We start from the raw sequence: 16,326 nt of genomic DNA on the forward strand, positions 1-16,326 counted from the left end.
TGACCTTTCAGCTCAGGCTTTGCAGATCTAGAGGATTCTTCACACCCACACAGAACTACCCCCGCCCCCACGTTCCCTTCCTGAGATCTGGACCATGAGAAGCCAGGCCCAAAGCACAACTCGAGAGCCAAACACTTTAAAAAACATTTTATTTTGTTTTTGTTTCCTAAAAACTTGTTCTGAACTCCAGGAAGCTCACAAGTTGTAACATCCTTCCAGTGTTTGCTACATCAAGTCTGCCTCCCTCTTGAAGGAGCTGTGAAACGGAGCCTCCTGGGTGCGAACGTAGAGATCTCCTTTCCTGAAAGCTGAGAGGGTGGGACTGAGCCAAGATCTTTGCTGCTGCACCTGTTGCCACAGCATCCCATCCTGACAGCACAGCCAGTCACCTCCAGCATCCAGCACCCAACTGCAAGGGGTGTCGTGAAGCCTTTGCACAGGAGGCGTCACCATGCCAGGCCAGCCTGGTCTGGCCGGGCCTTTGGTGCCATATTTTCTTTTAGGAGCAGACAAATAAATAATGAGTCTCTGGATCCTGGCAGCCTCCCGGTGCTGGGCCACATCCTGTCTGGCCTGGACACCAGTGGGGGAAGTGCTAACGTCCAGTCCAATGCCTGACAGGCCAATGAAATCCAGTCTGGACCAACGAGGCATCTTATCCGAGACGGAGGCGGAAAGTGGCAATCTCCATGGGGTCCAGGTGGACAGAGGTGCTGTTGAGGGAGGTCGTGGCCAGTGGGTACATAAGCGTCAAGGAGGAGGGCTGCAGGGAGGCCAGTTCAAGGCCCTGGAAGAGGCCGCCCAGGGATAGCTGGTGGGGACACAAGAGGTTAAGAGAGGGGGGTCAGCGCAAAAGCAGACTCCAGTCCATGCAAGCCAGAGGGAAGCAGCCTACCATTCAGTCAAGAAAGCAAAGCTCCAAGACAGCAAAACCCAGCATCGTTGGCTGCCTCTTGCAGTAGCCCAAGGAACCCATCCTTCCACCCTCCCCACAGCACCAGAGCTCTTGCTCTCCCATGGGTTGCCCATTCCTGCCCCTCTCTCCCTCAGGGGCATCATGGCATCTCCCCACTTACTGTGCCATGGGTGGTAGTGCAGTTGAATCCCAAGTTCCTGGCTTCCAGGCCACAGTCAAAGCCCTTTCGGTGCAAGATCAGAGCCGTCTCAGTGGAGGGCAGTGAATCGTCCTGGAGAGAAACGCATGAGTATTGGTCATAGAAGGGGTGGGGGGAGAGAAAGCAGGGCCCAGTGCAGGGGAGAAGCAGGCAGAAGCTGGGTCAGGGTGAGCTGTGATTCCCACATTGGGCAAATGACTCTTTTTTGTACCTTCCAATGCTAACCTGGCTCCTGGTACATTTCTGAGCACGATTCAAAGTGTTGGTGCTGACCTTTAATGCCCTAAATGGCCTCAGCCCAGTATACCTGGGTCTTTTTCATAGTGGCACCTGCCCTGTGGAATGCCCTCCCATCAGATGTCAGGAAGATAAATATCTATACAACTTTTAGAAGACATTGAAAACTTTAAGAAGGCAGCCCTGCATTGGGAGGTTTTTAATGTTTGATGTTTTATTATGTTATGGAAGCCACCCAGAGTGGCTGGAACAACCCAGCCAGATGGGAGTGGTATATTTATTATTATTACGCTTCTAGAAAGCTGTCATTGATCCCCATCAGTGCCCTCCCACCCAGGGGGCAACTCACCTCTCCTTGCAGGGTGCGCAGGTTGAGAAGATGGAAGTCACAAGGCAGAGGGCCCGAGAGGGGCAGGAAGGGCCTCAGGGTGGGGGGCGGTGGCTTCTCCTGGGCAACAGGCATCACCAGCACCTCAGCATTCAGCTGCATGGAGGTCAGGTGGCTGAGCAGAGATGGGAAACTCGTTGCCTGGCCAGCTTCTGCCTGGGAAGGAAGGAAAGCCCAGCAATGACAGGCAGGTGTGTGTCCCACCCCCAGGGGCCAAAGATGCTCTGGGGGACAGGAGGTCACCCACAGGAAGTCCGCCCTCCCACCTTCTAAGCTATGATGGCCACTGAGCTAGGAGCCAGGCTACCACGCACACACTGGCACAGAGGTGGGCCCAGCAGCTACGTCACCACCAGCTAGCACACCAGACAGGGCCGGGTTTTACCTCTTGGCTGTTGGCCTTGTGGATGGGAAAGACCAAGTCTCTAAGCATGGAGGCCAGTTTGGAAAAGAAGCTGGAGCTCTGGGTGGAAATGGGGGCAGGGAGAGGGGCGGTGAGAACAGCCATGTTACAACACGATCCAAAGGTGCACAGCCCTTGCAGAGCAAGGAGGCCAGGAACAGGCCGTCTCGCCTGGGCTGGAGGGGCTCCTGGCACACGTGGGGGGCAGGTTCCACTCCCCAAAAAAACCCTCTCTTTTACATGCTACTCAAGGCAACAGTCTGCTTCCCACTTCCCTTGTTTTGAAGCCAGCCTGCCATGGACTTCCTTCTGCTGACTCTGCATGGTGTTTCTTCCCCTCACTGCTCAGCAACTTTCTTCGGCTGCTCCATTTCACACACCCCAGGGCTGATCTCTGGGGACATTCATGCTTCTCCCTAGGAGAGACTGACTACCCCACTCTCTCCACACTCAGTCTTCTGCCTTTTCACCAGTGGCTGACAGGTGGAACCACCTTTACGTCTCTACTGCAATTATTCTGAAGGAGACCCTGCAGTTTGCCCTCTGAGAGCCAAAACCACTATTGCAAACACTGTTGGAATGTTTTGAATTTGTATCATCCAGCATTATTTTGTACTTGCATGCATCTGTTTATTCTCGGGAGCCTTTCGGCCGAAACACAACAAAGGAATCCTGTCTCCAGGATGAAGAGACTCACTTCTCCTTTCTCTTCCCAAACACAGCAGACAAAGATTGGAAGCGTTTTGTGTCTAGCCTGTTTGATCTGACTAAAGTGCTGCTGGAATGAACAAATGGGTGCTCTGCAGTGTGTTGCAGGCAGGAGTTCGAAGGAAGAGCAAGGGAAAGGGCAATATGCTGAACATCCTGGCACAGAGGAATAATTCGTGCAATAGGGCAAATGTGGGGATTTGGAGCTAGTGCAAGGTTCCATCAGCCTGGGATGGGTGGTAGAACTTAAGACTTTTATCATGCAAGATGAGCTCCCGGCTATGGGATCATCTGTGTGGGAATTGCTGTGGCTTCCCAAACACAAAGGAAAATCCTTCCTTAGGGGTGCTTGCAAGAGGTGCTGGTGCCCAGGAGATTGGCAAGCAGAAGCAGCCCAGTGCCACTCTTGAGCTGTAGGGCTGGCCTGGGCCCCAAAGGAGCCTCAGATTTCGTGTCCTTCTGAACGTATCAGATCAAACTCTGCACGTTTGTTGGCACTCTGAGAAACCCAAGCCAACTAGCAAGGGAGATTCAGGTGCCTGGGCAGAGTGGCCAGATGCAAGGGGTGCTGAGCACCCAGTCCTTGTACCTTGCTTGCCGCGCTGTGTCGCTCCAGGAGGAGGCGGAAGCGGTTGCAGGTCCGCTTGTTGTCCTTCAGGCCTTGCCCGAGGCCACGGTTGTCATCCTGCATGAGGCGCCGGTCCAGAATCACCTCCAGCTGGCCTGGAAGTTGAACCAGGGAAGGGAGAGGAAGAAAGGGGGGAAAGTAAGAGGAGCTCCAACCTAGACAGGTGACCCACTTCCGACACACAGGCGGATCCTGCCAGCACAACAGCAGCTGCTGAAGCCCCAACACAGACCCCCTGCGGCTGATCTCCCATCCCACAAACTGCTCCTCCTCCCCACTCAGGCTTCTGGCTCAGTCCCAGGAGACCCTACTATCCCTAGAAATCAGAAGAACATAAGAGTCTGCTGAATCAGGCCCGCGGCCCATCTAGTCCAGTATGCTGTTCTCACAGTGGCCAGTCAGGTGCCTGTGGGAAGCCTGCAAGCATGATCCGAGCACAAGGGGACTTTCTCCCCTCCTGTAGTTTCCAGCAACTGCAATTCAGAAGCATTGCTGCCTCCAATTGTGGAGGCAGAGCACAGCCAACCTGTCTACTAGTAGCCATCAATAGCCCTCTCTTCCATGAATTTCTCCAACCATCTTTTAAAGCCATCTAGGTTGGTGGCCATCCCTGCCTCCTGTGGGAGCGAGTTTCACAGTTCGAATCTGCCTTGCAGGGAGAAGGACTTTCTTTCCTCTGTTCTGAATCATCCAGGATGTCTGCATCCTAGTGTCTTGGGAGAAGGAGAAGTCCCAGGCCTGGTGCTTCCCGTCTGCAGCCACCCCAGGAGAGACAGCTTTGCCCACTGTCCCAATCCACTAACCACTGCTGAGGCTGGAGACGCCCAAGGCTTGGGCCGTGTGCAGCGTCAGGCGGCTCCGTGCATCTTGGATGTAGGCCATGACCGGCATGGGGTAGAAGTTGGCCTGGAGAGGCAGCTTCTTCAGGTACTGGCGGGGCTGGATCTGCCAGGAGAGGAGAGTGCTGAGAAGCCAAGGGGGCAGGCAGTCCCTCTCCAGCCTCTTCACAAGGGCGGCAGGGTGTGTGTGTGTTTTCAGCCTCCCTCCCTGCCCATTACCTGAAAGCCGTTCAGGTCAGTGAAGAAAGTGCCTTTGCTCTCAATATCTGTGCTAAATCGCAGGGCCAGCTCCTTGTTGATGTGGTCTCGGATGTCCACCAGGCAGGAGATCTCTAGGGACAGGCCGTCGACCCCTGCAGGGAGGAGCTCAAATCAAGCAATGATGGGAAGCAGGGCTTGCCTGCCTGCCCAATGAGGCAGGTGGAGGCAGCCGCCTTGGGTGACCGAAGTCCAAGAGGAGGTGCCCCCATGGGATCCGCAGCTGCCCCACCACCACTGTCGCTGGCGGAGAAGTGGCACTGGCAGTGGCTTCTGCCATTGTTGTTGCTACTTTATGGCTGCCACCCTGGTAAGGGAGGCTTTGGCGGGGGCAGCACAGTGGGATGGGGTGGCACCTTCCCTTGTCGCTTCAGGCGGCAAAACAGGATGCATCGCCCCTAAGGCAGGGATGGGACAAGCTCTCCACTGCTGCTCTCTCCCAGCCCCCAAAGCCCCATACCTGCCACGTTGTACAGCCGGACCACCTCCTGGATGTGCTGGTAGTAAACGGCCACCTCTGAGAAAAAGGGTCCCTCCGTCACCCGCACCACAGGGGGGTCCTTGGGGACATAGGGCTGCAAAGGGAGAGGAACATCAAGGAACTCTCTGCCACTAGAGATTCAGCAGATGCCTCCCAAGCAAACTGTTTAAACACCTGCTGATTATTATTTTTTTAATTCTGCCAGGCCTATGTAAGCAATTCAGAGCAATTCCTCCCACAATGATTATCTGATTGTCAGTTTTTAGCTTTTGCTCTGCTTTCACTGTATGGTATTATGTATTTTTGTTGAAAACCACCTTGATTTTGATTTTTTTAATGAAATTGTGGCATGGTGGTGCTGTGGTCTAAACCACAGAGCCTAGGGCTTGCCGATCAGAAGGTTGGCGGTTCGAATCCCTGCGACGGGGTGAGCTCCCATTGCTCAGTCCCTGCTCCTGCCAACCTAGCAGTTCAAAAGCACGTCAAGTGCAAGTAGATAAATAGGTACAGCTCAAGCGGGAAGGTAAACGGTGTTTCCATGCACTGCTCTGGTTCGCCAGAAGCGGCTTAGTCATGCTGGCCACATGACCCGGAAAAACTGTTTGCGGACAAACGCTGGCTCCCTCAGCTAGTAAAGCGAGATGAGCACCACAACCCCAGAGTCGTTCGCCTGGACTTAACGGTCAGGGGTCCCTTTACCTTTACCTAACATTCTAAATAAATAAGTAACCAGAACAGGCAGGCGTTCTTACCAGGGGGAGGCTCTGGATTTCATTTCCCACCATTTCTAACCTGCCTTTTCTTACCTCCCTTTTCTTACCAAAGATGCCCCTTTACCAAGCATGGCATAGGTTGCCTGGAAGCCCAAGAATGAAGCAGACAGAGAGGAACATTGGTCCACTTGGGAGATTTTCAGGGGCGGAATGTCTGACATGGAGGACTCCACCTCCCTTAAAGGCAGAAGTCCAGCCTGCCCTAACCTGGTGCCCTCCAGATGTTCTGAACTACATTTTTCATTAGCCACAGGGTACCGTATAGAAGTGCTGGCTGGGGCTGATGGGAACTGTGGTTCAAAATGTGTGGCCTGGCTATTTTGTCTTGAACTGCGTTTATAGTCCAAAAGAGAGGAAGTGGGCTGTCTCCTGTGCCAACCAGGACGATAATAATGCCAGCCACAGAAAGTGAGACACCAACACCTGGTCTAAGCTGGGAATCATTTTCCCCCAACCAGCCCACCTACCCGGGAGATGTCCTACCAACCCCAGCCCCCACGGGGGCTAGCCCTGCCCAGACCTTGGCTTCTCCATCAGGCAAGAAGAGGTAGGCACCGCTTTTGTCTTTGGTGCTCCGGGTCCCATAGATGAGGAACTGTCTGCTCAGCTTCTGCTCCTGGGCGTCGCCTGCCCGGTGCACACTCTGCCAGGGAACAAGTGGAGTCCTGGTGAGCACAGGGGCCCACAAGGGGCCCTCCCCGTGGCCGTCAAGCTAAGCTGCACCTGCCCACCTGGTGGGCCTGTCCTCACCTTGAGGGAACCGCTGCCCCCAGAGAAGCAGGCTCGCATGTGCTGGTTCTCCAGGCAGAAGTCCTCCGTGGCTGTAGGGATGACCCGCACCGGGAAGGCCTCGTGTTTGTGCACAGGGAGGTCGCGCCCATGCAGGAAGAGGCGCACCGAGGACTTCAGCGTGTTGTGGCTGTCAAAGGACTTGCTCAACTGCAGGATACTGAGGCCCAGGGCCGGCAGGCGCATGTTGATGGACACCTGTCAATCGGAGCACAGGCAAGGGCAGCAGCAGTTCCCATTGCTCCCCCCAAGCACACACATTCAATGCACTACAAGGGGCCCAGCAGCCACCAGGTGAGCAGCAGAATTCCCTGTACAAATCCTTGGGGAAGAGGCTTAGTGCGCCCCAATGGTAAACTCACAGGAGCAGCCCAATGGGAAGATGGGAGCCCATCAGCATGGAAGGGCACCTGGGCACCTTCTCTATCCAATTTCCACCTCTAGCAATGAAGAGCCTGGTGGCATCTAGAAGATTATCAAGCTATGGCACTCCCAAGCCCCAGGTGGCTGAACACCGTTGTCCCCACTTCCGCCTTCCTTCCCTCCAGGCTCTACCTGGTAGACATCGGGGGCCATGTCTGTGGCAGAGATCCACTGGGCACTGAGCTGCACTGCTAGGGGCTGCCCCTCTTCGTTGAGGACCCGGATACGAGGTGTGTTCACCAGCAGGGACACAATGCTCAGTCGCTCCTGCTCCAGGGGGTTAAACACTACCACAAACCTGCAACAGAGAACAGGGAGGTTGCAAGATTGGCCAGTTTGGTCCGTCCCTCCCAGGCTCAAGTCCGTAACCCCATGATGTCCCAGCCCAGGGTCCAGGATACCCACTTCTCTGTTGTGTCTCCTGCCTGCTCCCCACCCTCTTTTCTCAAGGGCAGCCCCCCGTCCCCCTCACCCACCTGGGTGTTGCATCCAGCTTGATGATGGTTTTCTCCGGCAGGGAGTCCTGATTGAGGCGGGCCTCATCCTGGAAGAGAGAATGGGTCAGGCTGAGTGACCATGGGGTCTAGAAGCACAGGGTAGGACCTGGCTGGGGCCAGCTCATGAGCTGCAGCCCCCTTGCCATGGTCCCCTCTCCCTGGGGGCAGCAGAGCCAGGCCTCCCCACCCCATATCTTCTAGATCGCTCCCTCTGGGCACAGAGGAGCAGGGGGCAGGCTGTGACTCACTGCACCAAGGAAAGGCACCGCCAGGTCGTAATGGTAGGCCTCTTTATCTGCCAAGACCAGGTAATGGGCAGCGTTGATGATGACCCGCTTGAGGTTCATTAGCGAGTGGAGCAGCCTAGAAGAGGATGGGGGAGGGGAGAGAAAGATGACCATGAGGCCATAGGGCACAGAGCCCCACTGCCACACCCTGGTTCCAGGGAACCCATGCCAGGCCTTACCAACGCAGGCCAGGCCTTACACACACCTGACCCCGTAGTCCACTACCACTGCCTCCTTGGCAGTGCCAGTGATGGCATCGTGGTGCTGGAAGAGGCCCAGGTTGCGCCGTGCGTCCGTCAGCATGGCGTAGTCCGAGAGCGGGTACTTGCTGTCCATGCCGGCGTGGCGGGCATGGCTGAGAGCCAGGCTGTACAAGATCTCGGCACCACTGGAGGCAAAGACAGGGTGGGGGGAAGAAAGAGGCTGTGAGTAAACCTTATTCTCCCAGCAGAAGATGCCAGGCAGGGAGTCTCCTCCCTCCCCTCTGACCCCCCCTCCCACAGACCCCTCACCGGAGATGAGCCTCCAGCACCCTGCCCATGCTCTTGTAGAAGGGCCGGGAGGTGTAGTAGCCGGTCCAGTAGTGGTCCTCTCGGTCCGCGTAGGAGAAGAAGTCCCCGCTGACCACAGGGAAGCCGGGTGGGCGCATTCCAGGGACGATGCCCACTTGCTTGTACAAGGCGTCAAAGTAATCTGAGAGGGTCCCAAACTGTGCCTGTGGGGGAGGCATAAGCTGAAACTGCATCAGAATCCTGGGGGGGGGGAGACACCCAGTACCTTGGGATGGTGGGGTGGCCCCATGCATGGCAGGAGAAGAAACTGCCCCCCAGAGCCCCAGAAGGAGACTCTGCCCCAAGGATCTGGAGTAAGGCGCTCTGCAGCAGCCACCTCTTTATCCCAAGGGGGCAAACCACCCCACCCTTTCCCAGGAAGAGCCCCACTTGAGCCAAGGTGGCTGTACCTGCACATGGAGATCCGGGTGGGCGTTGAGGAAGTCAAAGAGGCGCTGATAGTTGAGGAACTGGGCATCCCACTCCTGAGGCTTGTCGTAGCGGAAGTCATCCCCCAGCGGCACCAGGAGCACTTTGCTGCGGTACAGCTTGGACTTCTTGCGGTACTGGTCAAGCAGGAGCTGTGCCCTGAAGAGAGGGTGGGTGGTCAACAACCAGGACCAGGACATGCCTGTAGGCCTGGCTGACATGGTCTGATCTTCATGGCCAGAGCCAGAGAGACAGGAGGAGGCATCTAAACTATGGCACTTGCTGCCGCATGAAGCAGTGGTGGCCACCAACTTGGACGGCTCTAAAAGAGGGTCGGAGAAACTCAACAGGGGAGAAGGGTCTATCAATAGGTGCTGGTCACAATGGCTATGTTCTGCCTCTGAATACCAGCTGCTAGAAAGCACAAGCGGGGAGAACGCTGTTGCACTCTGGCCCTGCTTGGAGGCTTCCATAGAGCACCTGGTTGGCCACTGTGGGAACAGGATGCAGGACTAGATGGGTCTGTCCCAGCAGCCAGGCTCTTCTTAGGAGATGCTGGAATCAGGAGGAGGCAGTTGGACAAATGGTCCCCAAGCACTCTGGGCTCTGTGGGGGTTGCATCATCCCTAGAGGCACAGAACCCAGCTAGGAGAGCAGAGGGCAGGTGGTCGATGGAAGAAGCAAGCAGGACCACCACCCCAAGGAGCCAAGGATGACCACCAGAAGCTACTCACCGCTCAGCCACATTGGCACTGGTGATGGCCTTGGGGGGCACTTTCCAGGGGCAGTTGATGCGCCCCCCCGGCAAACGTTTGAAGTCGAACTGGCAGCAGATCTTGGGGTCGGGGCCGCAGGTGTGGGGAACGTCGTAGCTGTAGAAGGGCATCATGTGGCACAGGATGTCGGTGCTGGAGTCAGGATCTGAGGGGGTCAATGCCAGGGTCACTCTGTGCTGCTCAGGAAGGGCCCCGGGCAAACGGAGACTCAGGAACTGTCAGGAAGAACTTTCGCCGGCCACCCACAATGCAGACACACCAGCAACACGCAACAGCACACACCAGGCAAGGGAGGAGTCCAGAGCCCCACAGAAGGTGTGTGTGGAGCAAACAACTCCCAGTGGCGAGTGCTGACCGCAGTGGGAGGAAGCCCCAACTGTGGGGGATGAGGGACAAAGGACACATTGGCCTCTAATGAGGGGGTGGAGGACACTGGCAGCCAGCTGCTCCAGCTGCCAGGCTGTGAGGGGTTCGCAGGCAAGACTCTGAAGAGCCTAAAAGGGAGGTTGGGGCATAAACAATCCAGGGGCCTCCACTCACACACCCCTCACCCCAACTCTGCCGCCACATGAACTCCAGATTCTGGGTTGCTGCAAAATGCTTCTTGATGGCGTAGTGGACCCGCTGGATGAGCATGCTGGTCAGATTGGCACGACGCAGCAGGTAAGGCATGGTGGAGCTGTGGCCAAAGGGATCCACTGCCCAGCCAGAGCGTGGTGTCACCCCTGAAGAGCAAGGAGAAAAGGCAGGCATCAGCAGCAGAAAAGGCAAGGGCCTGTGTTTAAGATGCTGTAACCTGCCCCACTTCAAACACACATCTAGATTCTGAAGAGCCATATGAAACAGGAGGCTTGAATGTTCCTATGCAGACCCAAGTTATAATGTGGCATGCCCTGTACAGTGGTACCTCGGGTTACAGACGTTTCAGGTTACAGACGCTTCAGGTTACAGACTCCGCTAACCCAGAAATTGAACCTCGGGTTAATAAGTTTGCTTCAGGATGAGAACAGAAATTGCGCGGTGGCGGCACAGCGGCAGTGGGAGGCCCCATTAGCTAAAGTGGTACCTCAGGTTAAGAACAGTTTCAGGTTAAGAATGGACCTCCAGAACGAATTAAGTTCTTAACCCGAGATACCACTGTATCTTGTATCCTACACACAGCAGAGGGCTTCACTTTCCCCATCCAGTCTGCAGACCTCCATGGTGCTTCTCTCCATTCTATGCCTCCCGCCACTCTCAGCGCTTCTGCCCGGCTCAAGCACTGGCTGTCAGCACAAATGTGGCTGGTGCCACCCCGCCACCCCTGATCCGCCCGCCCTCCAAACTTGGCCCAGTCTGCGCACAGCACTCACCAATGTTCTTCTCCAGCCACTGGTGACCCTCAATGAGCTGGTCGATCATGGCAAAGTAGTGGGAATTGGCTTCATCTGGCATCACCCACCCGCCAGTTGCCATTTCTAGCTGCCCATTGCCCACAAGCCTGTGAAGGAGAGGTCAAGGTCAGAGGCAACCACCATCAACAGCAGCAGCAACAGCAGCCCAAGAGTGGACCTTCCCACAGAGGAGGCAATCAATCAAGTCTGCCACATAAATATCAAGCCTACTTCAGGATACAACACTAATACCTCATATCAAATGTAACTGATCTGAAGAAAAGACTTTACAATGTGAAAAAAGAGACAATGCATGTACTTTTGTATATGGGGATAATCTTCAATAAAAATTATCTTCTTTTATTAAAAAAAACTTACTTCAGCAGGATTTCTTATTTGCATGAAGTATGTTCTTTCCATAAACATTTATGTTGTTGTTATTATTATTGATTAAATTTCTATACCACCCTTCCTCCGTGGATGTCAGGGTGGTTCACAACATAAAAATACAAGAACTGTGTACGCCACACCTTGAGCTCTTTGGAGGAAAGGTGGGATATAAATGCCTTTTTTAAAAAATGAAAGAAATATTGTCCTAAACATCTTCCTACCAACCATCCTAAGAGCAGGGGAAATGATGAGAGTTAACCCCTTCCTCCCCTCTTGTTACCTGCGGACAGCAGCCCGTTTCTGGGCGCTGATGTTGTCCCACCATTTAGAGAAGAAGGAGATTTCGGACCAGATGAAGCGTCGTCGAGGATCCTCCTGCAGCTTCACCACCATGCTGTTGAGGATGTGCTGCGTCTGGTCAAAGTAATACTTGTCAAATGTCTTGATCCAGCCTTGGGGAAGCAGAAAAGGGAACATCACTGCAGGCCTGTTTAGAGCAGCCTTCCTCAACAATTGCCCTCCAGGCACTAGACTACAACTCCCATCAACCCCTTGACGGCACAGCCAATGGCCGCCAGATTGGAAGAAGGTCAATGTACCTCCGCCTGCACACACATTTTGCTTCCTATCTTGGGTTCTACAAGTGTTAGAGACTCTGGGGATTGTGGCTCACTGGGGTGAGGAGGTTGCGACTGAACCCCTTGTCTTCCCTGCAGATGCTCCTGGCTACAAATGAGCCTCTCACCAAGCAATGGGGGAATGCTGCCTGCCGCCCCCCAGCTTGCTTACCTGGGTCGTTGTGGGAATGTGGCACCACAAACACTTGCAGTGGTTCGGCATCCCATTCGTGTGGCTCATAAGTGATATCAAAGCCTTGCTTCCACACCCCGCCATCCTGGTTGTCATAGGGGAGCAACGCAGACACAGCCAACATCTGGGAAAGGACAAGTGTCAAACTGAGGCATAGCAATGGAAGAGTCTCCTTTCCACCCACCCCAAGCCAGTCTGCCCTTAGCAGCCTCGTAGCTCAGGGCACCAGCTACTCCCCTTGCCTTAGGAGGCCCTGGGTTCTGTTTGTGGGCTTCCCTCCAGGGCATCTGGGTAGCCACCGTGAGAAACAGATGCAGGACAAGATGGGTCACTGGTGGTGTAAATGACTATCATACTTTGAAAAGCTCAATGGAGCAAGTTCATCCATTTTGTTGAATTAATAGTTTTAATTAGATTTTGAATAAGCGTGCAATTAATTGTTACCGTCCTGAATTTATTTGTATTATTATCTTCAGCGCTTTTTTTCTAAAAAAATAATATTTAGGGGTACTTACTCTTATTTTCCTACTCATATTGAAATACTGCCCCTCAATGAGGCCAAACTTAGATTCACAAAATGTTTAGGGGTATGCATACCCCTGCGTCCCCCCAGAAAAAAGCATTGACTTCCTTAATGTGTAGTGAAAACAACTGTTTTGAATACTCCTTTTCATAGAGGAGAAGTGTCACTGGGAAGGAGTTTAGGGTAGCATACTTTTGGGAACCACTGTGCTGTCATGTGAACACCAAAGGCACTGGGGTCCTGCTTCCAATCACAAGTGCTATGTTCTCCCTCTCCCTCCACCAAATAACACCAGTTGCGGGAAATGGCAGGAGGGGAGAGAGTGCTCTTGTGCTCAGGTTCAGCCCCATGGTTTTCCTATTGGGGCATCTGGAGGACACTGCAAGAACAGGGTGCTTGGCTGGATGGGGCCCCCTTTGGGCTGATCCAGCAGCAACTAGGTGCTTCTCATGCTCTTCACTCCTCTTCCCCCCTCCAACTCTTTCAGGCAGCACCGTTTACACAGTCCTCTCCCCCACCCCCAACCCAGCTGACCTGCAGGTCTTCCTTCTGGCTGTTACTCTTCAGTGCAAACTGACAATCCTGAGAGGAGATGGAGTAGAAGCTGGGCCGGCTCTCGGGAGGCAGGACCCAGGAGCCATTGGGCATGTGGAAAGGCAGCACCACCGGCTGGCCTTCCGCGTTGGCCGTCAGCTCCAGCACGGAGTCCTTGATGTGGCTGATGATTTCGTGGTTCTCCTCCAGGAGCTGCTCCAGCTGTTCAATCCGGTTCTGCAACACCGAAATCTGGCTCTGTGCGGGGGCGGGGGAGAGGACGAGGAACAGAAGAGGTGGCACAAGCAGGAGGAAGTCGTGAGCAGCCTGCCAACACTCAAGCCTGCCTGCCTTCTTCCTTGCCTCCCTTTGCCAAACATTGCCTGGCTGAGCGAAAAGGGATGTCCAGCGTGGCACAGCCTCCTTCCCACTCTTGCCAGCAGTTGTGCAAGTGCAGCCAAGGGACTTGGGCTGGGGAGGAGGTCTTTAGAGTGTGGCGGGGGGCTGCCGCTCTTCTCTGACCCTTCCACTTCGGACCAGAGACTGAGCCACTGCTGCGGAGACAGTCAGGGACCCCAACCCACCAAGTCACTCTTGGAAGCCCTTGGCAGTGGCTCCTGTGGCTCTGCAAAGGGCACAAAGAGGGCAAAGCAGCAGGTGGAGGAAGGATTTGCCCGCAACACACTTACCCTGGGGAAATTGCCCCCATTCTGGTGCCGAGCAGGATCATGCTGGACCCTGTCCAGCATCAGATAGAGGGAGAAGACAGCCACGCAGAAGATGGCTGCCCCACACACCGTCACCTGCTTCTTCAGCTTCATCCCGGGGGTGCCAGAGGGAACATCTGCAAGCAAGTCAGGACAGGACACAGGTGTAGGCATCAGTCCAGGCCGGGGCACTTCTCCGGGCACTCCCCCTTTGGGCTCCCTTTTGCAACAGTGCAGCCCCCTCCCACCCCACAAGGCCAAGGATCCCCATCTCCCCCGAAATCTCCCCTGTACCAGGGGAGGCCTTGCCCAGGCAAAGAAGCCTGCCTGGCATTGCCCAGCCCCTGCTCCTCCACAGCAGGACTTGGTGGGGCCGCCGGGCCTTTCAGCTCGCTGCCCCACCAGCCGAGGAGGGAGCCCAGAGGCGCTAGAAGCCGAAGCCGCCAGGCCTGCGCTGTCCAGCTGGCAAGGCACCGGCGCCCACTCACCTGGCCTGTTGCTGGAGGGGAAGCCGCGGCCTCTCCCTCGGCGCCCGAGCGCTGCCTGCAGCAGGCGCGGCTCCCGCAGGCCGAGCGAGCGCCGGCCGCAGCGGCCGCGATATTCTTAGCAGCTGCCGGGCCTGGAAAAGGAGGAGGAGCCGCGGAGCCGGGCACGGGCGGTGGGGCGCTCACAGCGGCTCGGGAGCTGCACGACCCGCTTTTCCTCGCCTGTGCCCGAGCGGGCAGCGCTGCAGGTTGCTCGGGCGCTCCGAGAGAGAGGGAAGGGCCGGGGCTCCGGCCAGCTGGAGGCGCATCGTCGCCGGGCACTGCTCGGCCCCTCCTGGCCCTGCGCCTCCCGAGCTGGAGTTCCCCGGGCCGCCCGCACCCCGTTCCCGCCTCGGGGCTGGCCTCGGGGTGGGGAGAAGGCTTACTTCGGGGCAGGTCTTGTTCAGAGCAGGCGCCTCGGAGCAGCCCCGGCGTGCAGCCGACGCCGCCACCGGCCTCTCAGCGCAGGGCTGGCCATGGCGGAGGCGCAGCAAGAGGGCGCAGTCCCCGCACCCGCCGAGGCCACCAGCCTCCTTCCACACAAGCCCGCGGTGAGTCCCAAGACGGAGACCGGAGCCTGCCAACACTTCTCTATTAATAGAGAGACTCTTCCCTCCAAGCTGGCGAGGGGCGCCGTCCGCGGGCCGGGCTATCACGTTTCAGGCAGGGAGAAAGAGAAGAGGAGGCGGCCGCTGGGCGGGCGGGGGCTGCTGGGAGTCGGAGTCCGAAATAGCGGGATCGCGGGGAGGTGAAGGAGCCTCCTGGTGCCTTCTGGATGCCCCGCTCCCAAGACCCTCCTGCTCCTGCTTGAGGGTTTCTCCCTATAGAATTGGGGCCCTGTGGCTTCCACCCACCCCGCATGTGCAGAAGGAACAAGGCGTGCAGGCAGAACCAGGCGTGGGTGGGTAGCTATTTATTTATTGCGTTTAAATCCCGCCTTTTTTCTTTAAGGAGCTTAAAGTGGCATGCATGGGTCTCCCGCCTTCCAAAGCAAATCTTGTGAGGAAGGTTGGGCTGAAACGCAGTGCATGGCCCAAGGTTACCCATTGAGCTCCATGGCTGAATGGGGGATTTGAACTCTGTGGTTTCCCAGTTCAACACATTGACCACTGCCCCACCCCTGACTCTAGTGTCAGACTAGTTGCCCATGGCAATCCTGCTTGTCAGACTACGGAATGACTCTTCCCTTCCTCCTCCTCAGCCCTCCTGAGAAGCCCCCTGGGCTGGGTACAGGAGAAGGGCAGCTGCCTTGCCAGGCAGAGGGCAGCAGGCACTGCCAGTCAGGGTGGACAATACTGAGCTAGATGGGTTCTGTGTTAGGCAGCAGCATCCTGTCCACCTGTGATTTCTGGAAAGATCTATATCACCTTCAGAAATGGTAAGTCGGTGGTAGCAGCAACATTCACTGGGTTTTGAGCATAATCCCCTCTTTCTAGGCATCAGCTCTATCACTTTAACCCCTTCCCTTTGCAAATACTGTAGAGTTGCTTTAACAGTACAGTGGTACCTCGGGTTACATACACTTCAGGTTACAGACTCCGCTAACCCAGAAATAATACCTCGGGTTAAGAACTTTGCTTCAGGATGAGAACAGAAATCGTGTGATGGCGGTGCGGCAGCAGCGGGAGGCCCCATTAGCTAAAGTGGTGTTTCAGGTTAAGAACGGACCTCTGGAACGAATTAAGTACATAACCAGAGGTACCACTGTACTTTATATTTACTGCAGCAAGGGATCCCCTGATTAAGTGTGGGAGGAGCATCTCTCCCCCTATATGCGCCGGTGGCAATTAAAACCCCTCTCCCTCAATATTTGGGACTGTCCAGTCAGCTACAGAACGTTATTTGGATCCCAGAAGCAGCCTGCTATTCCACTTCTGCCTTAA

General features: G+C 55.6%; 1 protein-coding gene across 3 annotated transcripts; it reads right to left on the reverse strand.

The window, feature by feature from the left end:
* Positions 1–132: 132 nt before the first annotated feature.
* On the reverse strand, positions 133–14,932 carry MAN2A2 (mannosidase alpha class 2A member 2). Of its 3 annotated transcripts, none has more exons than XM_053364303.1 (24): positions 14,830–14,932; positions 13,902–14,056; positions 13,213–13,470; positions 12,135–12,279; positions 11,626–11,797; positions 10,935–11,062; positions 10,134–10,307; positions 9,541–9,727; positions 8,788–8,965; positions 8,339–8,541; positions 8,032–8,214; positions 7,788–7,902; positions 7,519–7,586; positions 7,175–7,340; positions 6,581–6,817; positions 6,351–6,473; positions 5,037–5,151; positions 4,538–4,671; positions 4,283–4,424; positions 3,441–3,574; positions 2,126–2,203; positions 1,702–1,896; positions 1,077–1,187; positions 133–811 (listed from the first exon to the last, which is right to left on the reverse strand). In XM_053364303.1, the coding sequence occupies exons 2-24, from the start codon at positions 14,031–14,033 to the stop codon at positions 656–658; spliced, it is 3,534 nt and encodes a 1,177-aa protein (XP_053220278.1). In that variant the 5' UTR covers positions 14,034–14,056; positions 14,830–14,932; the 3' UTR covers positions 133–655. The 3 variants fall into 3 exon arrangements, with proteins under 3 accessions (XP_053220278.1, XP_053220279.1, XP_053220280.1); XM_053364304.1 differs by lacking the exon at positions 14,830–14,932 and adding an exon at positions 14,408–14,544; XM_053364305.1 differs by lacking the exon at positions 2,126–2,203.
* Positions 14,933–16,326: the final 1,394 nt, after the last annotated feature.

The sequence above is a fragment of the Podarcis raffonei genome, chromosome 14 (assembly GCF_027172205.1).
Source record: "Podarcis raffonei isolate rPodRaf1 chromosome 14, rPodRaf1.pri, whole genome shotgun sequence".
NCBI lineage: Eukaryota > Metazoa > Chordata > Lepidosauria > Squamata > Lacertidae > Podarcis > Podarcis raffonei.